Consider the following 22,114-nt stretch of genomic DNA (forward strand, 5'->3'; position numbering starts at 1 on the left):
TGTTATCGTTTGAAACCGGACCTCAATCATGCTTTCAGAACGAGGGTAAGGTAGTTATCAACTTATCATGGACATATCGTCGAGCCTTGACCCAAAGTCGACCTGTTGCAATTTCCTCACAGCCGCAATCGTTGTGAAAAACAAGCAGATAATCATGTCAAATGGTCTTGTCGTTTGCTGCTCATGGTCATGTGTGAGATTAGAACAGGGTCAATAGCCGACGCCACATGGCATTGGGTAAGGCTCCATGCTATCCAACTTTTAGGCTCTCTGCTAGCCGACGCAAAACTCCGACGACCTAGAACCAACGTGGCCAGGCCAGTACAGATCGTATGAAAAGGCAAAGCGATAATGAGCATTGATGGTGATTTACCCCTGAGCTCCCTTGAAGGGCTGCAAGCGGAATCCCAAGTCGCGTGGATAGACGCTCGTGCCCCTGATTTCCAACTTGGTGGCGTGACGGCGCTTAAATACGCTCAAGCCAGGAACGCAAGCTGAGCATTTTGGTTATGCATAATCGCCCTCTCAGCTTTCAGCTCTCATTTGGAGCTAGTACAATGGCCCAGACTAGGCCATTCTAGACGCTGTTGCTCTTTTTATTTGCTGACTAGCTCTAGAATAGTAGGAGTGCTGGATAGCATATTACACCACACGGTTAGCTAAGGTAGTCATCCCTCTGGATCAGGAAAATGGGAGTATAAGTACCCGAGTGGAATGTCATATTAATTCATTCCGAGGAAGCTTTTTGTAGCATCAGCACACTCCAGCCAAGCCTTGAATCTTCTCATATACATCTCCCTCCCAAGCAACCATACTGCACAAGCCCTCTTTTCGATCAAACAATCCTCAGAGCCCCCTGACTGCATAGTGCTCAACAAGCCAGGTAGGTTTGCATGCTTTCGTTCATCAGAGTCATCGGACACATGCGACATATCATGACCTGGATATATACATGTACTAAGTTACTAACCTAGTCCCAACCATACAGTTCAACCGCCAGGAACTCCCAAACAATCCATCTCCGTCTCCAAAGACCCACCAAGTCAAGATGCAGCTTTCGATACTCGTCAGCCTCGTGGCCTTGAGCACCTCCATCGCGGCCCAGGACGCCGCCCCCAAGCCCTGCGCACAGCAGCTGGGCCGATACACCGCGTGCGTCGCAACAGCGGGCGGCACCGGCGGCTGCCACGCCGCCCGGCTCAGCAGGGAACAGACCAAGAGCTGCATCAAAAACTGCGACGACAATTCGGGCTACACCCTTTGCCTCAAGGAGACCCCCTGCCACGCCAAGTATGACTCTTGCGTCAGCCAGTGCACCAGTCATCAGGACCAATGCCTCGCCACTGTCCACGCCAAGTTTGGGCCTGCCGAACAGAGGTAACTGGGTTGGGATTGCTTCGGGTGTAAGGAGAGTTTTGGGATATGATGGTAATACTAATAACGGAGATGGGAGGACCGAAGGGGGTCACCTTTGGGTGCAAAATGTAATATTCCTTCTGTAATCCATCTTGTTTATTCCTTGATGTCATTGTCGCAATGTGACAGATATGCAGGCACACAACATCTTACAGTTGACACGGAACATTTCATAGCTTTCTGATAGATCCAGTGTCGGATTATGTGATGTAAACTGCTTTAAGGTGTAGCATGTATAACATTCATGGTTCCTTTCTAGCTTTTATTCAGTATCATCTGCTCCAAAAGGAATAACAAGCAGACTTCATTTGCTTGGTTGTACCTTTGTGACTGGCCATCGAGGTAAGCTGCCTTGAAGTGGTAGCCTGGTATTTACCCTTTCTCATGCCAATCAAGAAAGAGTAGAAGCGTGGCTTTCTAGACGCTGAGGCATTTTCGAGGGGCTCTGCTGCTGTGCACGTAGCACCGGGACCGATGACAGCGTCGTATTTTGAATCAAGTAGTACCTGCCATCCAACGTCGTACCATTTATATGCACAGCGTCAAAAGTGCTCGGATGCTATGTAACCAAAAAGGTGACTGGGGCTAGTTGCTCAAAAATAGGGACAAATTAGCTCTACAATCTTTAATAGGACCATCAAAAGATTCTCAAGTGCATCAACAGTGGGTCGAGCATAAACTTATCAACTTTAGCTACCAACTGATAGGCCCCGATCGCATCCGCTCTAACACTGCATCTGAAGAGATCAATAATGTTCGGTGAAGGGGCGTGTAATGCTCGAGCAAGGGTAAATGTGGCCTAAGCAGATTAAACAGCAATAACCACGTTGATAAACACCGGAGACGCTCCGAGTAGTATAGCGTAAACCACAACTGAGCGAGGGTGCTTTTGTCCCTCGGCGGCACGATGACTCCCCTTTATGTTTGCGACTAAATGTTCGACTTGGTTCCCTTCGGGGCCTTCGGGGGCTGTGAGGAGAGATAGATGTCATGAAATTTTCTCCAACATTTATTTCAAGCCTTGATAGAGCTGTTGAGCTAAGGGGCTAGCCGGATCAGTATGCAAAAGGGGGTTTGGTTCTCGCGCAGACAACCCCCGCCTGCCTCTTGCCGTAGCTTGACCAAGAGTCGATGTCCCCAAACTGTCACCTCCCTGTCTCATTCTAACACAGCGTGTCGTCTCCTCCCCTAAAATGTCAGGAATACTCAAGTGCATGTGGTGCCATGTCCCATCGGGCTGCATCGGTGCATGTCGTTCGCACGATCCGCGATAACGGCCCGGACCAAAATTGAAAACTTAGAAAATCAAAACATGCCATTTGTATTTTTGCCGCTACTTGCATGTTATGGTAAGTTACAATTTATAATATAAGCTTACTTGCAGTTTGTAATGGAGCCCGCTTATTTCAGCTATGCCGGTGCAAACCTGAGGAGTCGGACGTCGCCCGATTAAGGAGTAAAATGCTGACACCGCCAAATGAACCCAGCTGAAAGGAACTGCCCGGCCCGCCTGCTTGCAGGCCGAACCAGGGCTAGTCTCCGCTACTGCCTTTGGAGTGATATAAATGCGATGATGGCAAAACCAAGTATGGTGCATCGTTTTACATAAATATGAGATATTCCTCTGTATCTTTGGCCTAATTCTCCCTTTCCTCACGCAACCATTCAACAGCTGTCAAGACTGCTACTCTCCATCCTCCCACATCTCCTTCATTATTTAAAAAAACTCGTGAACGGTTTAAAAAAACATCCAAACTCTTCCAAAATGCAGTTCAACGCCATCGCCCTTCTCACAACCACCCTCCTCGCCGGCGCCCAGGCATCCGCCATCCCCGCCTCCGCGCCGGCCGTTGTGCCCCAAGACGCCGTCCCCGTGTTCGAGGGCAGCGGTGCGGAGCTGGCCGGGCTCAAGGCCAAGCGCGACGGCAAATACGAGTGGGCGGTGGTGCTGGGCCTGTACAGCGACTACAGCTGCGGCGCCGGGCAGCGCGACAACACCAAGCCCGACGGCACGTGCTACCCCATGGGCGATAACGACAAGGGCATGAAGATTTTCTGGCTGGCGCAGGGGTGCAGAGGTATGGCTTTTTTCTCTTTTTCTTTTTCTTCTTTTTTTGTTTCTCCTTCTTCACTAAAGGAGCAAGGAACAATGCAAAGAGGATCAAACTTGATGTAAACTGACAATTTGTACAACTGCAGTTCTCATCAAGGGACCCGGTGGCTGCGGTAGCAGTGGTGGCCAGTGGCATAGCAACCTTAACCAGTGCATCCCGCTGCGTGATTTGTGGTACTACCAGGTGTACTGCTAAGCAGCGCCCAAGCCTTTTTGACAACCGATGAGCCTCTCTTTGGGCAACATTGGCCTTCATATTTTATACTCTGCTTCTTCGTCACTCTTTTTTCCCGCCTCGAGGCGGCTTTTCATTTCCTGTGGCTCAAGTAGCCATCTCAGCTTTTTATTTTGATTCTTTTCTTTGTCTATCAAGCTATCACCCCAGCGTCCTGTCGTGAAGAGGTTAAAATGGTATATGAGGCAAAGGGGAGCTTTTGAAGACGGGGGTTGGAAGAACGTCTAAATAGTCCCAATTAAAATTGCAGCTTTTCCAGATTCGTCCCAGCCCGCCCTTGTAAGGCAAGGAATCCATCGTGTTGAAGCAACCGGGAAGTATATTTGTAGCCTATGGCCGCGTTTAGTCGCGTGTCGCCCTGCTCATAGGGCAAGGGCGAAAGCGAATTTAAAGAAATGCTAAGGAATGCTATTCCGAGGGATGGGTGTATTGATAAGAACTGAGAATCTGTGGAAAACCTTCTGAGTCTTCTTTGCCGGAAAGACAGAGCCCACCACATTTGTCAAGGCCTAAGCCATTGTTGTTGGTGCATATGTCAGATAAAATGTTCGTGGCAAACTCCGGCTTAAACCGGAATCAGAAAGAAAAAGGTTATTATATTACAGTTATCAAATCGGTCTACCCCTTAATCCAGGACCAAGGGGCTTTGCTACTGACCGTGGCTGGTTCTTGGCCTCGTCAAGGGGTCTAGAGTTCATGGGTCCAAGACTTGCAGCCAGACTAGGTATAGCGTTTTGCAGAGTTGCGAGTTTTGGATGGTTGTAAAACAAAAAAAAAACCTCATGTGACATGGCTGGTCTGAAAAGAACGATCACGTAAACATTTATAATTACCCCGTATTAGTTCTATACTTGGGAAGCCTGATGCTACGGTTGGTTTCGCTACAACCGGTAAGCCTGGCAAGGAAGAGTTTTAGCTCGCGGACAGTCGCCAAAATAGGCAAGTACAGCTGGCGATATAGTGAGGTTGACCCTTGGGATTGAGAATACCACGGAAAAGCAAACAAGGTAAAAATCGGTCAGTCACAAGCTTTTGAGGCTAAACCCAGCAAGCTGTCAAGGGGCGGGGTGTCGATTCTGGTTAGAGGGACAGGAGAGAAAGTTTTGGCAATTTGCGCCACGATATGACAAAGCATGAGAAAGCCGACGGCGGAAAAGTACGAGTGAGTGTTCTCCGGTGATAATTTTGATCGACATGCCACGGTGAGTCAACTCCGTATATGGGTTGAACCCGGTGGGAGGGTAACCGAATACTACGGTAAGTATTTTTAGAGCAAACGTTGTTCCCCAGATTTGAGAAATTATTCCGTGCGCTAAATACCTTGACTAAACAGCAGATTGCAAAGGCTGTTGGGGCGGGGAAAATGGACTTTTACTCTGTACCACTTTATTGCGCCGGCACGCTGTGGCTTGGGTTCTGTCGCATTTGTTGTGGACGATTAAATTTTACAGTTGAGGTTTACTGGAGAAGAACCCCATGCAAACATACCTAGCAGTGTGACAAATTTTAATAACAAATGGCCCAAATAAACATATTCATAGAGTTAATGCTATCATCCACTGATAGTATCTAGATCAAACCAATGCCATGGTTCTCAACCCCAGCCTACAGGAGATGAACTCTGGTCGCTTTGGCAACACGGCAAATGGCTGACTCGTTCAATCCCTTCGGCAACTGCCGTGTTCGAGGCCCGATCCCGACAGGTCTGAGGCTGTGGAGAAAACAATTGCTAGCTGAGGCTGCATAGGCCGGATTTGGCAAATAGATGGGCATTTTTTTGCAGGTGCTGTGGTGAAGTTCCAGGGGGGAAATTGCGCCGAGAGATGCCGACTCGTCACCCGAAGGCTGTTTGGATTGACAGTGAACCCAGCAAACTGGACCCTGATGTGACAAGGACCCAGTCAGTCGTTCAGGTAATCCCCGCAGCGACAGCAAGGATCCTTGTTTTTATGGTCCCGTCCACCTTGGGGAAGCCAGCACAGCATCCCTCGGGGAAGCGTAAATCTCTTGGTTCGGAGGCGGATTTGGGATCCTGGCTTGCGGTAAACGGCGAGCCTCGGCCTCGACTGGATCAAGTTGAAAATATCGAGACTGCATCTCTATTGAGGCCGCGTTTCAAATAAACTTTGGGCGCTTTTGTATAAGAAGCTCAAGATATTTCCCAGCAGAGGAAGTTTGAAATGTCTTCTCCTCACCTTCATCGGCGGGCTTAATATCGCATACACACTCCCTTCCCAACGACCGCTCTCTTAGTCTCCCAAACTTGTATCTAGAACTAGTTCATTCCCACTAATAGCTTATTCCCCGCACCCTCCCCTCCCGTAATCAACCATGCTCACCTCGACCGTCTTCGCCATCGGAGCGGCCGCTCTTCTCGGCCAGGCTCAGGTCGTGGTCGGTCAGGCAGACATCAATGCCGTCTTCCGGAGCGCCATCGCCACCGAGAACTGGGCCACCGCCGACATCACAAACGACCCCTTCTACGACCTGCCCTCCAACTTCTCCAGGGAGAGCTCCCGGCCCGGCGACCTGCTCCGCTGGCAAGACGTGCCCTTCCGGCAATTGGCCACCAACTTTACGCGCATCCCCCGCGGGATGTCGCTGTCGCGTTTCGTCTACGTGACGGAAGATAAGGACCGCAAGCCGATCCCGTCCAGTGGCTACGTTCTTTTGCCGTATTCGCTGCCCCAGGGCCAGGAGAAGTTCCGCACCATCGCCTGGGCCCACGGCACGGCCGGAAACGCGCGCAAATGCGCACCCAGCAACAATCTGCAGCTCGATTACGCCTGGCAGGCACCCTTCCTGTACGCCTCGCAGGGCTTCGCCGTCGTCGCTACCGATTACGCCGGGCTGGGCGTCGAGATCCCCAGCACTTTCCAATACGAAGCTGGTGATTTGCACGCTGCAGATGTGGCCTATTCCGTCGTTGCCGCGCGCAAAGTCCTCGGCGCCCACCTTACGGACGAATGGGTCGTCGCTGGCCACTCCGAGGGCGGCATGACCGCATGGCGCACCAACGAGCGTTTGGCTCGCGATGGGCAGGAGGAACTTCTTAAAGCTGGCAAATTTCTCGGTGCTGCCTCGATTGCCCCCGCCCTGCAGCCGATCCAGCTTATCCCCAAGGAGATCCAGAGGGCCGGCCCGAACGGCACCCTGGGCATCAACTCGGTCTACGTGCTCCAGGCCCTCGAGGGAATCTACCCCAGCATTAAACTGTCCGACTACGTCAGCGATGCCGTCTTGTCCATGATGCCATTGATCAACCAGTCGTGCCTGCTCACCGGTGCCGCCCTGATCGGCACCCTCAAGGCTTCCCAGGTCTTTAAGAACACCAGCTGGATCACCGGGCCCGAGATGCAGGACTGGCAAAAGAGGATCAATGGTGCCGGGCCCCACAAGCTGGCCGGACCCATGATGGTCGTGCAGGGCGACATCGACACCCTCACCTACCCCGAGAACAACGAGGCCGACTTTGATGCCACCTGCCAGGCCTTCCCCGAGTCCAGCATGGAGTGGCTGTCTGTGCCCCAGGCTGCCCACGAGACCGCCCTCGAGGCCGGTGCCGACCGTTATGTGCCGTGGATAAAGGCCCTTTTTGACGGCAACGTCCCCGCTCAGGGCTGCACCAAGTCGGTGCTTGCCAACTTTACCAACACCTTCCGCCGCGACTAAGATTCCCTCACCCTTGATGAACTTTCGTATAAAGACTCACGCATAGAAATTGTTTTTTTTTCCTGTACATGTATAACGATGCGACAAGTTCAGCGCTTACTTGGTGGAACAATACGATCTGCATACAGCGGCATTTGTCTCGGCTTGTTTCAAACATTTATGTAGTAGTAGTAGTAGTATTATTTAACGCCGGGCTCGGCCCGGCTTGTTAGCCGGCCGTTAGCAACCTCCCGAGGGGTATCTCGGCGCGCGTTCTATCTTCTTTATTTACACAGGGGGAAAACAAGGAGGGCAGAGGCGGATCGTGCCTGACCGGGTTCGGGCCCGGTCCTGCTTAGGGGGATAGTTCACTGACGCGACCCCGTGCCTAAGGTGCACGGAGGGTTCGTCTGACGGCTTGTGCCGTGAAGTGTGGGTGAAAAGGCAGTAAGTCTATTCCTCGTCTGAGTTCGAGTCGTTTACGATCGGTGTCCCTAGGCGTAAAGTGCGTTCGTGGCGCGCGGGGCGCTGGCGGGCCGCTCTGGGGCGGGCGCTGAAGTAGTTGGTGGCTATCGAAAACGCCTCAAAGCTTTTCGGTTGCCCGAAGCTTGTCTGGAAGAATTTCCAGCGTTGGGCGCGATTTGGCGGCCCGGCCGGCCGGTCGTTATTAGGCCACGGCCAGTTTCTCCACACCGCCCGCGAATAGCGGCAGTGCACCGGGTGCTCAGGGGAGGTCCGCTTCCAGCACCAGGCACACGAGGTGTTTGCATCCTGGTGGTTGAAACGGTCATGGTAGGCCTTGAAATCGCCGTGGCCGGTCCTCATGGCCAAATAATGGCCCAGTAGGGGTCTTGGCAAACGCAGTTCCTCGGGCTCCTTTTTCGGTGTGTATTGGAATTTCCATTCCCTATATGCGGGGGACCGTTCACAGAGTTCTTTACGCCACCAGTCCTTCTCTATATTGGAAAGAATGGCTCTGAGGACCGTGCCGGCACCGCTATACGTGGTTTGCTGAGCCCTCGGGTCTGGGTCCGGCGGTCCGGCGGAGCCGGCCTTGGCCAGCTCGTCAGCCCGGTCGTTTCCCGGGATTCCCTGGTGCCCAGGGCACCAACGGACCCGAACCTCGGTACCTTGTTTTCGGAGTAGATCGACAAGGTCATGGAACTCCAGAAAGGCCCATTGGGACGAACGCGGCGCGTCGCCTCTAAGACCCCAAATAACCGAGGTGCTGTCCACACAAATCCAGATCCGGGCGCCTGGCTGGGCCTTGGCTGCCGCCTGTAGCCCTTTTAGGGCGCCAATCGCCTCGGCGTCGAAAACGTGGCTTTCCGGCGTAATAGATGCGGAGCCTGCGGCAAATTCCAGGCCCGCCCTAAAAGCGGCCCATCCGTACCCTATTTGGACGCAGTTGTTTTCGTGTTTTTCCGAACCATCCGTATATACCACGATATCGTCAGGTGATACCATGTCCAGCCATTCGATAAAGCGGCGGGCCGCTTCCTCTTTCGGGACTCCTCCGGTGGGGTCAGTGCGAGAATCCGGGGCATTGCGAGGTGCGCGCAACTCTAGTCTCCGGATCCGCGGGAGAAGTTGTGCAGCCGTTTGCAGGGTCGTGGCCGAATGGCCCGAGTTGCGGGCACGAGGTGTTTCACGCAGGCGGCTGACAAGGGGGTGCCCCTTGTCCGCGAACCTTAGTCGGGCGCCGTATTTCAGGCGGGTGTAGGCCAGCGCGACGCGGGCCGAGGGTAGTCCTGCGTCCCTGAGAACAGTGGACGAGGGGGTGGTTTTATACGCCGGGAGGATTGCCCGTGCCGCTAAAACCAGCGGTTTGTTCAATGCTTTGAGGAGTCCTCTTTGCTTGTGCGCTGGGTTGTACCATGCCTCGGCTGCGTAGGTGGCCGAGGAACCCACGCATGCCACCGCTGCCTTGCGAAGTGCAGCCGCAGGCGGTCCGTATCTTACTGCCCCAAAGCCTTTGAGGTGAGCAGCGACCGCCATTGCTTTGGCAGCCCTTTCGGCCACGTGGCGGCGCCCGTCTAGCCGTCGGCTGAACCAAAAACCAAGCCAACGCATGCCCGGGTAGCGCTCGGCCCCGGAGGCGCTTTGTCCGCGTCGACCGCCCGGTAGTTGGACCGGGGTAACCGTTCTACCATTAATCCGGATTTCCGGGTTGCGACCGTGCCTTTTCTTAGTGATATGGATCACCTCTGTCTTTTCCGCTGCAAAATGGATCTTCTCTTCCGCCGCAATTTCGTGCATATCCCGGAGTTTATCTTCCAGCCAACGTACGTTTTCCTCCAACGAGGGTGACGATTTCCATGTAAGCACGTCGTCTGCGTATGCCAACCGCCACTTCGTACCGTTTTTGACGAGATACGCCAAATATAGCATATATAGGATCGGGGAAAGGGGAGACCCTTGCGGGGTGCCGCACCCAAGCCGCCTAAAGCCCGTGGTCGTACCCTCCAGCCGGACTCGGGCCTGGCGGCCGCTTAAAAAGTTAATCACGAACCTGAGGAGCATTTTACTAAACCTGAGGCTCCGCATTTTCCGTATCAATCGCCTATGGAGGAGGGCGTCGAAGGCGCCTTGGACGTCGCATGCGACAAGGGTGACTTCCTCCCCGCGAGCTAGAGCCTGCTCGATATCGTGGGCGAGGGCACAAACCAGATCCGTCGCCGATCGTTTGGGTAGGGCACCGCCGTGGGTGCAGCTAAGGAGCCCGTTGTCGTGTATGGCCCACCTTGCATTTCCTACAGTAAACTATAGTCACAGGGTTGGACCAGACCCTCTAACGGACAGGCCAGCTAGAGCCCTCCTAGTCGCTGGATACCCAGCCTGCCACGTAAATACAAGGTTTGCACCTTAAGCCTACCGCATCCACAAAAAGGCCTCTTGGTAGACCGACGCGCGCATCCGTCCTCTCCGGCTAAAATAGCGTCTCTTCCGCCTAACATGCCGACGACATCATCTGCCCCGGTGTACGTCCCTAGTGCGAGTAGAAAGCTTCGAAAAGCCGGCGACACCCCGTACATGTCCATCCACAGCTTAGTCCCCCGTTGGTTCCTGGGCTAGCCCAGCGCCACAATGTGGACATGAATGCAATCGAGTTCTTCCCGTCCTCCAGACCCGGCGCAGATTCCCAGTGCGAGTGAGAAGCATGGGGCGCCTCAGTCACACTATTCCACCACGGCCCACCGTCCACGGGGTGTACCAAGGGTGCGAACCAAGGCCGTGCCCACGTTTCTTGCTTCCCGTTACCCAAAGCCGTCTCCAGCAATGGGCCGACCACGTCTTGCTGTCGGGACCCTTTGGAGACTGCCGCGCCGGCACAGTGCTTCCGGTCCACGTACAACTAACCAACCCCCGTAACGGCACTACCTCCTCGCTGCAGGCAATCCCAGAAGGTGTGAGGGGGTGAGAGGGTGCCCTGTCGATTCGAAGAACCGTCGGGTGGTTCTCAGCCTAATTTCCCTTTCTTTTAAACCGTATTGTCTAGCCTTCCGGGGAAGGACGCCTGCCTTTCCGGCTGGCAAAGTTTTTTGTGCCACGCTGGCTCGCATCGCGAGATTGGGCCTTGTCTTGTGCGCCTCTATGCGGGTGGCGCGCCGAACCGCCGATCGGACTCTTCCTTCACCGCGATCAGTGGAAAACTCGTCAAAGGGGAGATCTGTCGATTATACATGGGTGTTGCGAGGAAAGGCGTTCCGTGTAGTGACGGTGCTTAGGGCGACAGGTTGAAGAGTTTTTCGTGTGTGCGCGCCTGTTAGGGCTACAGGCGGAAGTCCCGCGCAAACGTTAACAGCATGGTCCGTGCGCCCATACTGAAAATTTTGTGTACGGGAGAGAGTTGACTGCTAGCAAGAAATTGGGGTATTCTTTCAAAAGTCATCATAGGTGATAGCCTTGGGACGGCACGTTCTAACTAACATATGACTAATAACACCATCAAAGCCGCGGTCAAGTCACCTACTTTGCGAGCGGGGCAAATGTCTATTTTCAAACCATACCCTCGATTTCGAGAGCCTTTTGGCTTCAAAGCCAGAAACCTAATCAGAACTAGTGAACCACTCTTGGTAACGCTGCTTCTGTCTGGATTAAATCCTCAACGCGGGCTCTCTAGTCACGACAATGAGCCTGCAGCAGAATATCATAACAACATAGCATCTAGCGATGTTGGGTTAGATGACTGCAATCAGGATGCGTCAGCCTGCAAGGACAACTCGATCAAGCGCAGCAATTTCGATCTCGAGACAGACAGCATCCACAAGAGTCTTCATTAAAGGTCTCATTGCTAGCCTTTCATGTAATCTCGACAAGAAAGCATCTTTGATAAACATTTCAACGAAGCTGAAGGGTTCAAAGTGATCATTCTACATTATTCCAGGGTGTGATTATTTACCCTACAACTGGTTTTGGCAAATTTGTGACAGCGTCTTTTGTGTATTTTGAGATGCGTGCACCCTGAATACTGCGGGGAGGGGGGAGGGGGACATGTCGGGTTGGTGCCACGAAACGTCTCAACATTCCTGTGACGGGCTCGTGTCTATTGGCCTTCACCTCCACGAACCATTTGAGGATGACTTGGAGTATTCCGGCAATCCATTGAGATGCAGCCATGTCAGTCTGCAGCCTGCAGGATTCTCGCACAAGGTGTTTCACCAAACACGTTTACGTTGAAAACAGGGGGACATGCAGGTCTCAGGGGTATTGCCGCCTATCACCTTTGCGCACTACGTAAATGGGCGAAAGGACATGATGGTAATCTAAGCCTGTGCCGACATGCAACGAGCTTCTTTGGTACCACTCTGCAGAGTTACTGTAGGACAAATTAAACCTTGCACAGCCGTGGCAAACAAAGGCAACCACCAACGCCCAGAGCTGGCCTGGGCGTTTCCAATACCCAGTCTTGGCTCTCGCGGCCGATTGGGTTCAAGCAATTCCAGAGAGAGACCAGACGAGTTCCCCAGCGTTTGTCCCAGGACAGTCATTATACCTACCTTCATTTCCCCAGCCTTCTGTTTGCAATAAACCCTACCACCCAATTATCCTCATTCATACACTTTCCCGCAATGCTACCGTCATCTCAGGCCCATGTTCGGGACTCTGTCGCACAGATTGATGCAAACACATGGCTCATTGGAACTCAAAACATAATCCAAAAGTTGCAGCACGACGAAACCCCTTGCGAGAACCGCCCGAACCAGCGATGCATGTGGCGCAATGATTCTGACGGCGCATACTACATGCTCTATCCGGCCCCCTTTCGTTTGCCCAAGGTATCGCCTCTCCCGGCAGCTTCTAGTGATAGTCACGTCCGCCAAATCCACGATGCCGGCGACGTCTCTGCGGTCTTCAAATTCGGCCATTCGCTCATCCTCAAGGTCAAAATCCGCTCTACCTTTAAACAAAAGGGCGACAGTACCGCCGTCCTCACCCAGCCCTACGAGCACGAGACGCTGGCTTTTTTATCCGAGCAACAACTCAGCTTCAAGGTGCCTCGGGTCTTGTTCCACGTGCAGGAGGGCAACAAAACCTTCCTCCTGGAACCCTGCATGCCAGGCCAGACGGTAAACGAGGCCTGGTGGACCATGACTCCGGCTGAGAAGGACGGCGTTACGACCCGCGTCGCCGCAATCGTCAACGAACTCACGGCTTTTCGAGCTGATACTTCACCTCCGGGGCCGCCGACTACGACTGGATCGACCCCTGGCGCGAAGACGAGGACAAGATCCGCACGCTGGGCCCGCTTAAAAAACATTGCGAGGCCTTGGGTATGGATTGCTCCGTATATGTCCTATCTCACAACGACCTCGGGCCGGCGAACATTATGATAGAAGGGGACCAAATTTCTATTATTGATTGGGATATGGCTGGGTACTGTCCTTTGGAGTGGATCCGGACCAAGTTTGCCATCTGCGGGGTGATGGCCGCCGAGCGGGTGCTTAAAAAGGGCGATGGCAGTTTGTCGGTGGAAATAGACCACCAGTATAGGAAGATGATTGAGCAGAAGTTGGGGGAAATGGGGTTTCCAGAGGTCATAGACGCATACAATAAGCTGCACGACTTGCGAGAGGAGGACTGGAAGAAGCGACGACCCTGGCTTCGATGATACGGTTGATACCAAGATATTCTAGTCTAGAATTAGTACACTTTTTCTCGTATTATTCTAGGTACGACAACTAACTGCCTGCCCATCCACCCCACTCAGGCCCTCCGCGCGCAGCTACCCTTGCCGTCCTTGCGAATGTCGTTCAGCACCCACTGAATACCAGCCCAGTGCTCTTCGGAAGTCGGCCTGATCTCCTCAGGCGGCAGGACGAAGCCATTGGAGGAGCTGCGTCCGGGCCTGAGCTCGACGCTCCAGCTAAAGGTGGCGTTGTGCGCACCGTGGTGGTAATCTCTGCCCGTGCCGGAGGAGTAGTACAGAATCTCGCACGAGGGGCCGACCTCGTAAAACTTCCCGCTGACGGCATCGATCGCACTGGCGTAGCCGGCACCGACCTCTCGCTGGCGAGGCAGGTTCGCCGGGAGCAGGGCGGGGTCGCACGAGAAGCCCCACGGGAGGAGGATGAGCTGCGAGTAGCTGTGCCAGTCGATGTACAGGCGGATGCCCTTGGGGCGCGACCCGAGCTCCCGGGAGAGCGTCACCAGCGCCTGGTTCTCGGGGGTGTCGCCGCCGGTGAGGCCCTTGAAGGTTTCGCTGCAGGGGTTGCTGGCGACCTGTCCGTCCTCGATGGGAAAGTCCCACTCGTAGTTCCAGTTTCGGTTGTTGTCTGTTCCGATGCAGGTGGTGTTGCTCCTGGGTTGGCGATTCTTGCGCCAGAGACGGTTCGTCGTCTGGGTGTAGACGAATCCGTCGGGGTTGTGGAACGGCACAATGTAGAAATCAAACTCGTCCAGGGCAGTGGTGGCGTTCACGTCTCCGTTCTTGTACCCGTTGATCAGCTGCCAGGTCAGGTACTCGACCGTCATGGTGGTGATCCACTCGCGAGCATGGACGGTTCCGTGCCAGAGGACCGCCGGTTTGTCGCCAGCCTTGCCCTTGTCTCCCCACATCTCAAAGACATGCAGTGAACGTCCCTCGTATGACTTTCCAGGGAGCTCCGAGATGCGCGAGTTGTTGGGGAAAGCCGCCTGGAGATCCTCCCAGTATTGCAGGTGGTCCTCGTAGGGGTGGTACGAGTCGTACCAGCTAAGGTCCGGCAGATCGCCACGCTTGTGCAGGGCTCGGTCATAGGAGCCGGGCTCGGCCTCTCGACGGAACTTGTCGCCAATATCAGCGTCGAGGAGTTGAGTCTTGAGCCCCCGCTTCATAAAAGCAGACACCTCACTGGGTGGGACGACGACGTCGACGCTGCGCCCGGAGCGGGTGGCAAAGAACTCGCCCAGCTCATTCTCGATACCGCGAGGGGCATCGGTGATGCGAAAGACTTGGTGGCCATCAAAGCTAATCTTTTCGTCTCGTGGGACGTCGGAAGCAACCACCGAAGCCGCAGCTAACCGCGAGAGTAGGGAGATGGCCGTGATCACTGCAGACTTCATGATAGGCGGCTGGTGCAAGCTGGCTATGAGGAAGTATCAGATTGTCTCTAGGCTCCTTGCGAAGAAACAATTGTGAAATTCTTTGGGCACGACAAGAATGGACTCGGGGGGCATTTTGTAGCAACTGATTTCCAGGTCGAGTCGCAAGCCGAGAGAGGGGTCGATGCAGTGCCTGCCAATTCTGGCGCGTCTTATCCCAGTCAACGCAGTCATAGACAGCCCATCGCGTCCTTCGCTGCGACTACAATCAAGGATGAGGACTGGTAGAGTAACCAGAGATGGAAGGTAAACGGTGCGGGGGTGATGACTTGAGTCCTTGGCAATACTCGGCGGACCAAAACAATATCAATCGTTACCTACCCTGCAGGGTGATCATCAGTCTGTGAACTGCCTGGCCGGGCTATTTCTGGGGTTGCATTCCTCTTTATCGCCGACCTGCCTAATAGACAGGGACGGAACAGCGTGCAAAGACAAAGATAAGCAAATGCAAACCTGTGAGTGTCGTTCGAATGCATTACTTAACTGACCTCATCCCACCGACTGAGACAGGGGACAGGCTGGTTCTAGTTCTAGTTCTAGTAACCAAGTCACATCACCTAGAGCTGGAGCTTGGTGTCTTAGACACGCTATAACTGCCATCACTACAACGCATTGAAGCACTGTAGTTACCTACTCGGGCACTTGGAGCAATCGCAGGTACCTAGGTAGGTAAGCAACTAATTCGGGAAGATGGTGAGATGCACAAGAAAATGGGGACGGACGGCTGGCAACAGACAGGCGAAGCGCGACAGAGCCAATCACAGTCTTCTTGGTGTGACCCGCATCGCCATTTACCCGCTGTAATGCGGCCCCCGTGCCTGCCGCGTAGCATGACGTGGACCAAGAAAAATCCCGATTTGCTCCCGTCACTGCCAAATTGCCTGCAGTACAGTCCAGCACGCTCCAGCGAACGAACAACGCACCCTACAGCTTGAGCACTGACCCCGATGTGTGCTTCCGCAATTGGCAATACATACACTGTTTATTAGCTTTTTTCTCTCTTTGCTTTTGTTGCATTTTGCCCCCCTGTCAATGTCGGGACCAGCTCTTTCGCATGGTTGAAGGGCCAGCCACGATGCGACCGTGGGTCTGGTCTGCTCGAGCGAGGTGCATCACCGCCTTTGCCCTCCTCGCTGCCATTGCCCCCTGCTGTCACGCCAGCGCGCAGCTGCCGGCGGACCCGCCGGTGCTCCTGAATGAATGGTCCACCGACTACGGTCAAGGGCCCGAGTTCAGAGGTGAAAAGAGCGCGCCATTGACGTACGGTCCCGATGGGCCTTGGCAGGCCATTCTTGCCGATGCGGGCGAGCAGAGTCCGCCGTACCGCGGCGAAACCATGCCCTTCTGGCCCAGTCCACACCTCAAGACCCAAGTTTGGTCCGCCAACACAACTGGCCACTATGTGCCTTCACTCCCTTCCCCGTACCGTCTGCCCGATGGGGCCCAAGAGCTCTCGGCTGGTTATTTCCTTGATCTGTTCTACCCCGGATTGAAAGGCGGCGGGAACCTGCTGGTGAAGCACCCAAACATTTCACTGGCGGTCGACAGGCCTTATAACGATATGAGGCGATTTTACAACTATTCCACCTCTGTGGGCATCCTCGGTATAGGCCCCGAACCTTATGCCGGGTACTCTGGTCCCCCCTTTCGACCGTCGCTCATCTCCCAGTTCCAGATGCGAAGCAAGATCGCATCAAGGTCCTTTGCTATGCACATTGGGAGCGTGCTGCTCGAGATACCTGGGTCCATGGCCTATGGTGGCTACGACCGGTCACTTGTCGTCGGCAACTTTGGGGAGTTCAATCATGCAGGCTTGGACTTCACCCCGGTCTTTATGACCGACGTAGCGATAGGCTTTGAGATTGGAGCCTCCCCATTCAAGGGCATATCCCAGTCCGAGTCTGTATACCGAGGTCTGGACCGGAACACCGCCGGGGGCGAGGGGCGTTGGTCGGCGGCCGGGTTCACAAAGTTGATGGGAGGAAGGGCCGGCAGTGCTGTGATGGTCATCTCGCCAGAAATGCCCTACTTGTACATGCCGCTAGGTACTTGTGAAGCGGCGGCCGAGCATTTACCAGTCGTCTTTGACGAGCATCTCAAGCTTTACCTATGGAAAACCGAGGATCCATACTATGAAAGGATCGTAAACTCTTCCGCATGGATGCGCTTCTCGCTCGAGAGTCGAACTGGCAAGATCGTCGATATCAAAGTGCCATTCAAGCTACTGAATCTGCAACTGGAGCCCCCGCTCGTCGAAAGCACAACGCCCTACTTCCCATGCCGACCGATCCCCTCTATCGATGCATTCTACTTTGGGCGCGCTTTTCTGCAAGCCGCCTACGTCATCGTCAACTATGACAACAACGTCACGATAATAGCACAAGCGCCTGGTCCTGACTCTGGCAGTGAGCAGCTGCTCAGCCTCCAGCCAGATCAGACCAATCTCGAGAATAATAATTACTTTGACTTTGCCGACAGCTGGAAGGCCCACTGGAATGAGCTTTCCGGCGAGTCGACGTCGGTGGACTGGAGCAAGGTGTACATAGGCACATCGGCAGTGGCTGCCATTCTGTGTCTGGGAGCGGTGGGTTTTTACATATGGCGGCGGGGACAGCTGCGTCAGGGGGTCAAGACGGGGCTTTTCCAGTTCAAGCTGGGCCCCATGGAATCCGACAGCCTGCTGGGATGCCAAGGGAATAGGGCAGAATTGGGCGATTCGGATTCCAGGACTTTTGAGCTCGAAAGCCCGTCTAATTATGCGCCTTCCACGCCACAAAGCACTTTGGAGGGATGGGATGATGTCAGCCCTACAGAACCTTCTTCGGTTGTTCAAGACGACAATGTTGAACCGTCTGCGGACAATGGTCAAGGGTCGAGTTCTGCGGGGCCGGTGGAGATAGACTCATATTATATATACGACGAGCCAAAGTCCTTGCTTGTGATCAAGGACCTTGTCAAGAGGTAATAAACTAGCTAATTCCTTCATGAGACCGACACAAGCAAATCGGGGGTGGGTTGAGTTGAGATTATCGGGTTTTTGTCGATTTCCAAAACGAACATGAGCTCAGAAGTCGACTTAACTTGACATGGAAAAGAACTGCGCTGCTGCGTTTAGCAATGACTCTGTTCCGCGACGGATGTGTCTAGGGAAGATCCAAGTCGACGGCGCTATTCCGTAGCCACCATCATGGTCAACAACCTCACCCGGACCAACTACAACCTCTGCGAGCTTCCAGTTCTCCGCGTCCAGCACCGCGCCCACAACAACCTTGAGTCCCGCGACGGCATACAGCGGGTCCTCTCCCCCTGGGCCCTGGCCAGGTCCAGGCGGCCATTTGTCGGAGGGGCGACATCGAGGGAGGTGCAGAGGTAGCAGACCGGCTTCATTGGGTGAGATTGCTGGAGCGGGCTTTTACAAAAGTGAACAAGTCGGATGCCTATCGAGATTTCGCGTCAGTCAATGGATTGATGCCAAGGAACCGAGGGCTTAAACATCAAGCTCTTGGTACGCCGCCCGACAAACACGAAATGCGAACCGAAACAGACAAGTGCGAGGGGCTGGTGGGCTTGCTGCTGTGCCACCCTCCGCAGCAGTGATGTGCCAAGGCGTTGGTCAATCGAACCGCTACACCACGACTCAAGGGCTGCTGTGACAGGTGAAAAGCGCAGATCTTGCTGACGCCGCTAACCTCCAGCTGGGATTCTGTTCCGTTCGGTAAGCCACCAAGGAGTCCGAGGCGACATTGTACCTACCTACCTATCCGCCAAAGCAAAAGTGTGTCTTTGATCACCCGGCTGCAGAACATGGACAACGGGGAGGAAGCGTGACCCGTGCGTGAATGACTGGATTATTTGTTTTGCGTAAATATGGTATCACTGTCGCCCCAAAAACCCTTCGCTCCAGCCCTATCAGCTCGTACATGCTCTTCAACCAGAAAAAGAAAACCCAAATCCGCTGCCCCGATATGCAAAGGAAACAACAAAGGCAGCACCGTCCACAGCTCAACACAGGAAGCATTCAAAACTTTGTAGACGCGCCTTTCTCTATATAAGACTGACGAAAAAAGAAACAAGCTCTCCCCGTCTATGAGGTGAAGTGAGGAGCGTTGAGGATCAAACCCATCAGCACACCACCGATGGTGCCGGCGACGGGGATGGTCATGATCCAGGAGAAGACGAGCAGGCCGACACGCTGGAAGTTGACGGCCTTGAAGGTTCCGTTGCACAGACCGACGCCGACGGTGGCGCCAGTGATGCACATGGAGGTCGAGACGGGGAGGGAGAACTGCGAGAAGACGAGGACGGTGATGGCGGCGCCCATCTCCATGGAGGATCCACGGCTGGGGGAGTGGTAGGTGATCTTGTTGCCCATGACTGTTGTTGGTTGAGGTCAGTGAATTGTTTAGTGTATTTTGGGGGAGTGACAAAGACGTGAAAGAAAAGCTTACCCTTCATGATGTTGTAGCCATATGTGATCAGACCAACACTGATAGTCAGGGACAAAACGGCAAGCTGCCAAACCTCTACCTGAGCCTTGGACGCGGCAGGGCTGCCAGTCTTCCATGCGGCGTAGATGACGGCCCAGGGACCGACCGAGTTTCCAATGTCGTTGGCGCCGTGTGCAAAGGAGGCGGTGCAGGCGGTCAGGACCTGGACGAAGGAGTAGGTGTGCTCGACCTCGTTGCTGTACTTGGCGGCGTTGGCGTAGACCCGGGCCATGCGCTCACCCTCGGGCGTGCCAGAGATGCCGGACTGCGCAGAGTGGATGTCGTAGTGGAGACCGTACAGGGCGCCGACCACCACCATGGCGGGAAGGCGCTTGATCAGGCGGATGATGTTGTGGCGCTCGTAGACCTGGCCAGGGCCCATGGGGTTGTCGCGAAGGGTCCTCATGGCCCAGCCCAGAGGGCCCCTGCCCTTGCACAGCTTGGCGTGGAGCTTGCGCTCGCCGTCCTCCTGGAGCTCCTTGTAAGTCTTTTGCGGGCGGGCGGCCTCGGCCATGACCATCTGCTTCTCCGAGTCCCGGCCGGCCTTGGCGGCAGCTTCGTCAACGGGCTTGATGGGCAGGTCTGTGGAGTGCTGCGAGCCGGAGGCCGTGGTGGCAGCATCAGGCCTGTGGGCTTCCTCCTCCTCCTCCTCGTCGTGCTGAACAACGGCGTAGTTGGGAACGCGGGCGAGGATGTTGTCCTGGTCGGCCGGGGCGGGGCGCTTGAACAGGAGAGGGCCCTGGAGGAAGTCGTACCACTTCAGAGTGTAGTCCTTCTTGATGACCTTGGCGTGGACAAAGGGGACGAAGAAGAGGGCGGCCAAGAGAGCCACACCGAAGCCGGTGCCCAAGGTGACGGCGGCAATGAATGCCGGGGGCTTCGATGCAAGGCCCAGGGCGGGGGAGCCCTTGTAGACAATGGACAGGGTGCAGACGGTGGCGGCGATGAGGAAGAAGAATGGCGAAGTGTAGACAGCCCAGGGGATGGGGTCCTTGCGCAAGTGCACGATGAGCTTGATGAGCATGAAGATGGTGGCGCCAAAGCCGGCCGAGATGGTGGGAGCCATGAAGAGACCGGCAAAGATGGCTCCGAGTCCCTTGCCGTTGTTCCAACCCCACTGGACCTTGCTGGCACCGACGGTGGCGACACCGACACCGGCGACGGACGAGATGAGCGAGTAGGTGGACGAGACGTGGGCCGAGTGCCTGGTGCACCACATGACCCAGGTCGAGGCGCCGGCGAGGGCGCAGGTGAAGGCGAGCATCTGCACGCCGGCATCGCCGCGGAAGGCGTCGTTGGGGATGATGCCGTTCTTGATGGTTTCGGCAGTGCGGGCTCCGACCGTGATGGCACCCACCATCTCAAAGATGGTGCCTAGCACCATGGCCTGGCGGTACGAGATGGACCGCGATGAAACGCTGGTTGCCCAGGCGTTTGCGACGTCGTCTGCAAGCGGAGGTGAGAATACAGTTTAGCTTTTGATCTACAACCCCCACTGCGGATAAAAAGAAGAAACCTGATTAGGGGGGGGAACTCACTTGCGCCATTGTTGTACGCATCCAACAGGGCGAAAAAGGTGCCAATGGCAAAGATGTAGGTGTACTGGTCGAGCATCTTGACGAGACTTGATGATGAACAGGACTAGACTGGGCTAGGTTGTCGATGGGGTTGACAAGTTCAATCAACAAAGTCGACGGAGGGTGTGTGGTGTTGGTGTGCCTGCGATCTGCCAAAGACCGAACAAAGTTGACCCTGCCTGCTGGAGAGGGTGAAGTTTAGTTGTCAGGATGAGCGAGGGTGCTACAGCTCTTATATTGTCGAAAGTCGGGTCAGCCTGCACAAATTAGAACCCTATTAGCCCACGCCCCCTTGCCTCAGAGTAACCTTGCCAGGAGCAGGTTGGTCGTGGGTGTGTCTGTGTGTCTGTGTGTGTGTGCTACGGGACACTTGCATGCCCGCCTGCCGCATAAAGCGCCCGACAAACCCAGTCCAATCCACATTTGACACCGACCCAGAATCTCGAATCCGATCCATCAGCCTTCTGCGGAAGAACCGACAAAAGCACCGCTGCAAAACTGCCAACAGCCGCAGGGGGTGCTTGTGGCGACCATAACGAACCCCCACACCATGATCCTTTTTTGGTGCTCGAGTCGGGAGCTAAGTGGCTAGCACACGGCTCATTTACGGTTCCAAGGCAATTAACTCGTCATTCCCAATTGAATTATGGGAAACAAAGTTAAAGCACGGGGGGCGGGTTTAAAAAAAAACCTTCTGATGGCCAAACTACCACCCACGTGCGTCAATACTGAATCTGTAGTTGGACATTCTTGGCTGCCTCCTCCCAAGCTTCATCAAGGGGGGTGCTAAGGCGTCCGACAAGACCACTTTGCCGCCTTGGGACTCGAGTAAATCTCTTGACAAATATCTTGTCATTAGCTCAGATCTCTTGGTCCCCTGCATTGGCTCTTGGCGCGTGTTTTGGTCGACCGAGGTCCATGAGGAGAGAGAAATAAACGAGAAAAAGGTTCGAGATTTCGAGCTCAGCCTTAGACATGTCGTCCCTATCAAGATCGAAACCCCACCCACGTGTAGACTGAATCGCATATGGTTGGTTCGGATCACTTGCCG

The 22,114-nt window shown here is 54.6% G+C and overlaps 8 protein-coding genes across 8 annotated transcripts; 6 read left to right on the forward strand and 2 right to left on the reverse strand.

The window, feature by feature from the left end:
- Positions 1–1,048: 1,048 nt before the first annotated feature.
- On the forward strand, positions 1,049–1,381 carry MGG_04259 (uncharacterized protein; the record flags this gene model as incomplete). The annotated part of the gene is made up of 1 exon (XM_003719505.1): positions 1,049–1,381. One exon carries the CDS (start codon positions 1,049–1,051, stop codon positions 1,379–1,381), a length of 333 nt encoding a protein of 110 aa, XP_003719553.1.
- Positions 1,382–3,038: 1,657 nt separating this feature from the next.
- MGG_04258 (uncharacterized protein) lies at positions 3,039–4,079 on the forward strand. The gene is made up of 2 exons (XM_003719506.1): positions 3,039–3,494; positions 3,616–4,079. The coding sequence occupies exons 1-2, from the start codon at positions 3,182–3,184 to the stop codon at positions 3,723–3,725; spliced, it is 423 nt and encodes a 140-aa protein (XP_003719554.1). The 5' UTR covers positions 3,039–3,181; the 3' UTR covers positions 3,726–4,079.
- Positions 4,080–5,740: 1,661 nt separating this feature from the next.
- On the forward strand, positions 5,741–7,621 carry MGG_04257 (uncharacterized protein). The gene has a single exon (XM_003719507.1). The coding sequence runs from the start codon at positions 6,096–6,098 to the stop codon at positions 7,434–7,436; it is 1,341 nt and encodes a 446-aa protein (XP_003719555.1). The 5' UTR covers positions 5,741–6,095; the 3' UTR covers positions 7,437–7,621.
- A 2,749-nt stretch (positions 7,622–10,370) lies between these two features.
- MGG_17663 (uncharacterized protein) lies at positions 10,371–11,698 on the forward strand (the record flags this gene model as incomplete). The annotated part of the gene is made up of 3 exons (XM_003719508.1): positions 10,371–10,466; positions 10,543–10,822; positions 11,370–11,698. The coding sequence occupies 3 exons, from the start codon at positions 10,371–10,373 to the stop codon at positions 11,696–11,698; spliced, it is 705 nt and encodes a 234-aa protein (XP_003719556.1).
- A 789-nt stretch (positions 11,699–12,487) lies between these two features.
- MGG_04254 (uncharacterized protein) lies at positions 12,488–13,527 on the forward strand (the record flags this gene model as incomplete). Its single annotated transcript, XM_003719509.1, has 2 exons — positions 12,488–13,189; positions 13,309–13,527. The coding sequence occupies 2 exons, from the start codon at positions 12,488–12,490 to the stop codon at positions 13,525–13,527; spliced, it is 921 nt and encodes a 306-aa protein (XP_003719557.1).
- MGG_04253 (uncharacterized protein) lies at positions 13,440–15,381 on the reverse strand. The gene has a single exon (XM_003719510.1). It carries the CDS (start codon positions 14,958–14,960, stop codon positions 13,623–13,625), a length of 1,338 nt encoding a protein of 445 aa, XP_003719558.1. The 5' UTR covers positions 14,961–15,381; the 3' UTR covers positions 13,440–13,622.
- A 693-nt stretch (positions 15,382–16,074) lies between these two features.
- Positions 16,075–18,372, forward strand: MGG_04252 (uncharacterized protein; the record flags this gene model as incomplete). The annotated part of the gene is made up of 2 exons (XM_003719511.1): positions 16,075–17,960; positions 18,147–18,372. The coding sequence occupies 2 exons, from the start codon at positions 16,075–16,077 to the stop codon at positions 18,370–18,372; spliced, it is 2,112 nt and encodes a 703-aa protein (XP_003719559.1).
- A 381-nt stretch (positions 18,373–18,753) lies between these two features.
- Positions 18,754–21,286, reverse strand: MGG_04251 (sodium/phosphate symporter). Its single transcript, XM_003719512.1, has 3 exons — positions 21,025–21,286; positions 19,448–20,932; positions 18,754–19,373 (listed from the first exon to the last, which is right to left on the reverse strand). The coding sequence occupies exons 1-3, from the start codon at positions 21,098–21,100 to the stop codon at positions 19,084–19,086; spliced, it is 1,851 nt and encodes a 616-aa protein (XP_003719560.1). The 5' UTR covers positions 21,101–21,286; the 3' UTR covers positions 18,754–19,083.
- Positions 21,287–22,114: the final 828 nt, after the last annotated feature.

This window comes from Pyricularia oryzae, chromosome 6 (genome assembly GCF_000002495.2).
Source record: "Pyricularia oryzae 70-15 chromosome 6, whole genome shotgun sequence".
Taxonomy (NCBI): Eukaryota; Fungi; Ascomycota; class Sordariomycetes; order Magnaporthales; family Pyriculariaceae; genus Pyricularia; species Pyricularia oryzae.

Excerpts from the sequence above, each read along its gene's own strand:
- MGG_04257 (XM_003719507.1), top strand. The coding sequence starts at position 6,096 with ATGCTCACCTCGACCGTCTTCGCCATCGGAGCGGCCGCTCTTCTCGGC.
- MGG_04258 (XM_003719506.1), top strand. The coding sequence starts at position 3,182 with ATGCAGTTCAACGCCATCGCCCTTCTCACAACCACCCTCCTCGCCGGC. Across the intron at positions 3,495-3,615 it reads GCTGGCGCAGGGGTGCAGAG|TTCTCATCAAGGGACCCGGT; the intron begins GTATGGCTTTTT and ends GTACAACTGCAG.
- MGG_04253 (XM_003719510.1), bottom strand. The coding sequence starts at position 14,960 with ATGAAGTCTGCAGTGATCACGGCCATCTCCCTACTCTCGCGGTTAGCT.
- MGG_04251 (XM_003719512.1), bottom strand. The coding sequence starts at position 21,100 with ATGCTCGACCAGTACACCTACATCTTTGCCATTGGCACCTTTTTCGCC. Across the intron at positions 20,933-21,024 it reads TGCGTACAACAATGGCGCAA|ACGACGTCGCAAACGCCTGG; the intron begins GTGAGTTCCCCC and ends CTCCGCTTGCAG. Across the intron at positions 19,374-19,447 it reads TGGCTACAACATCATGAAGG|TCATGGGCAACAAGATCACC; the intron begins GTAAGCTTTTCT and ends AACCAACAACAG.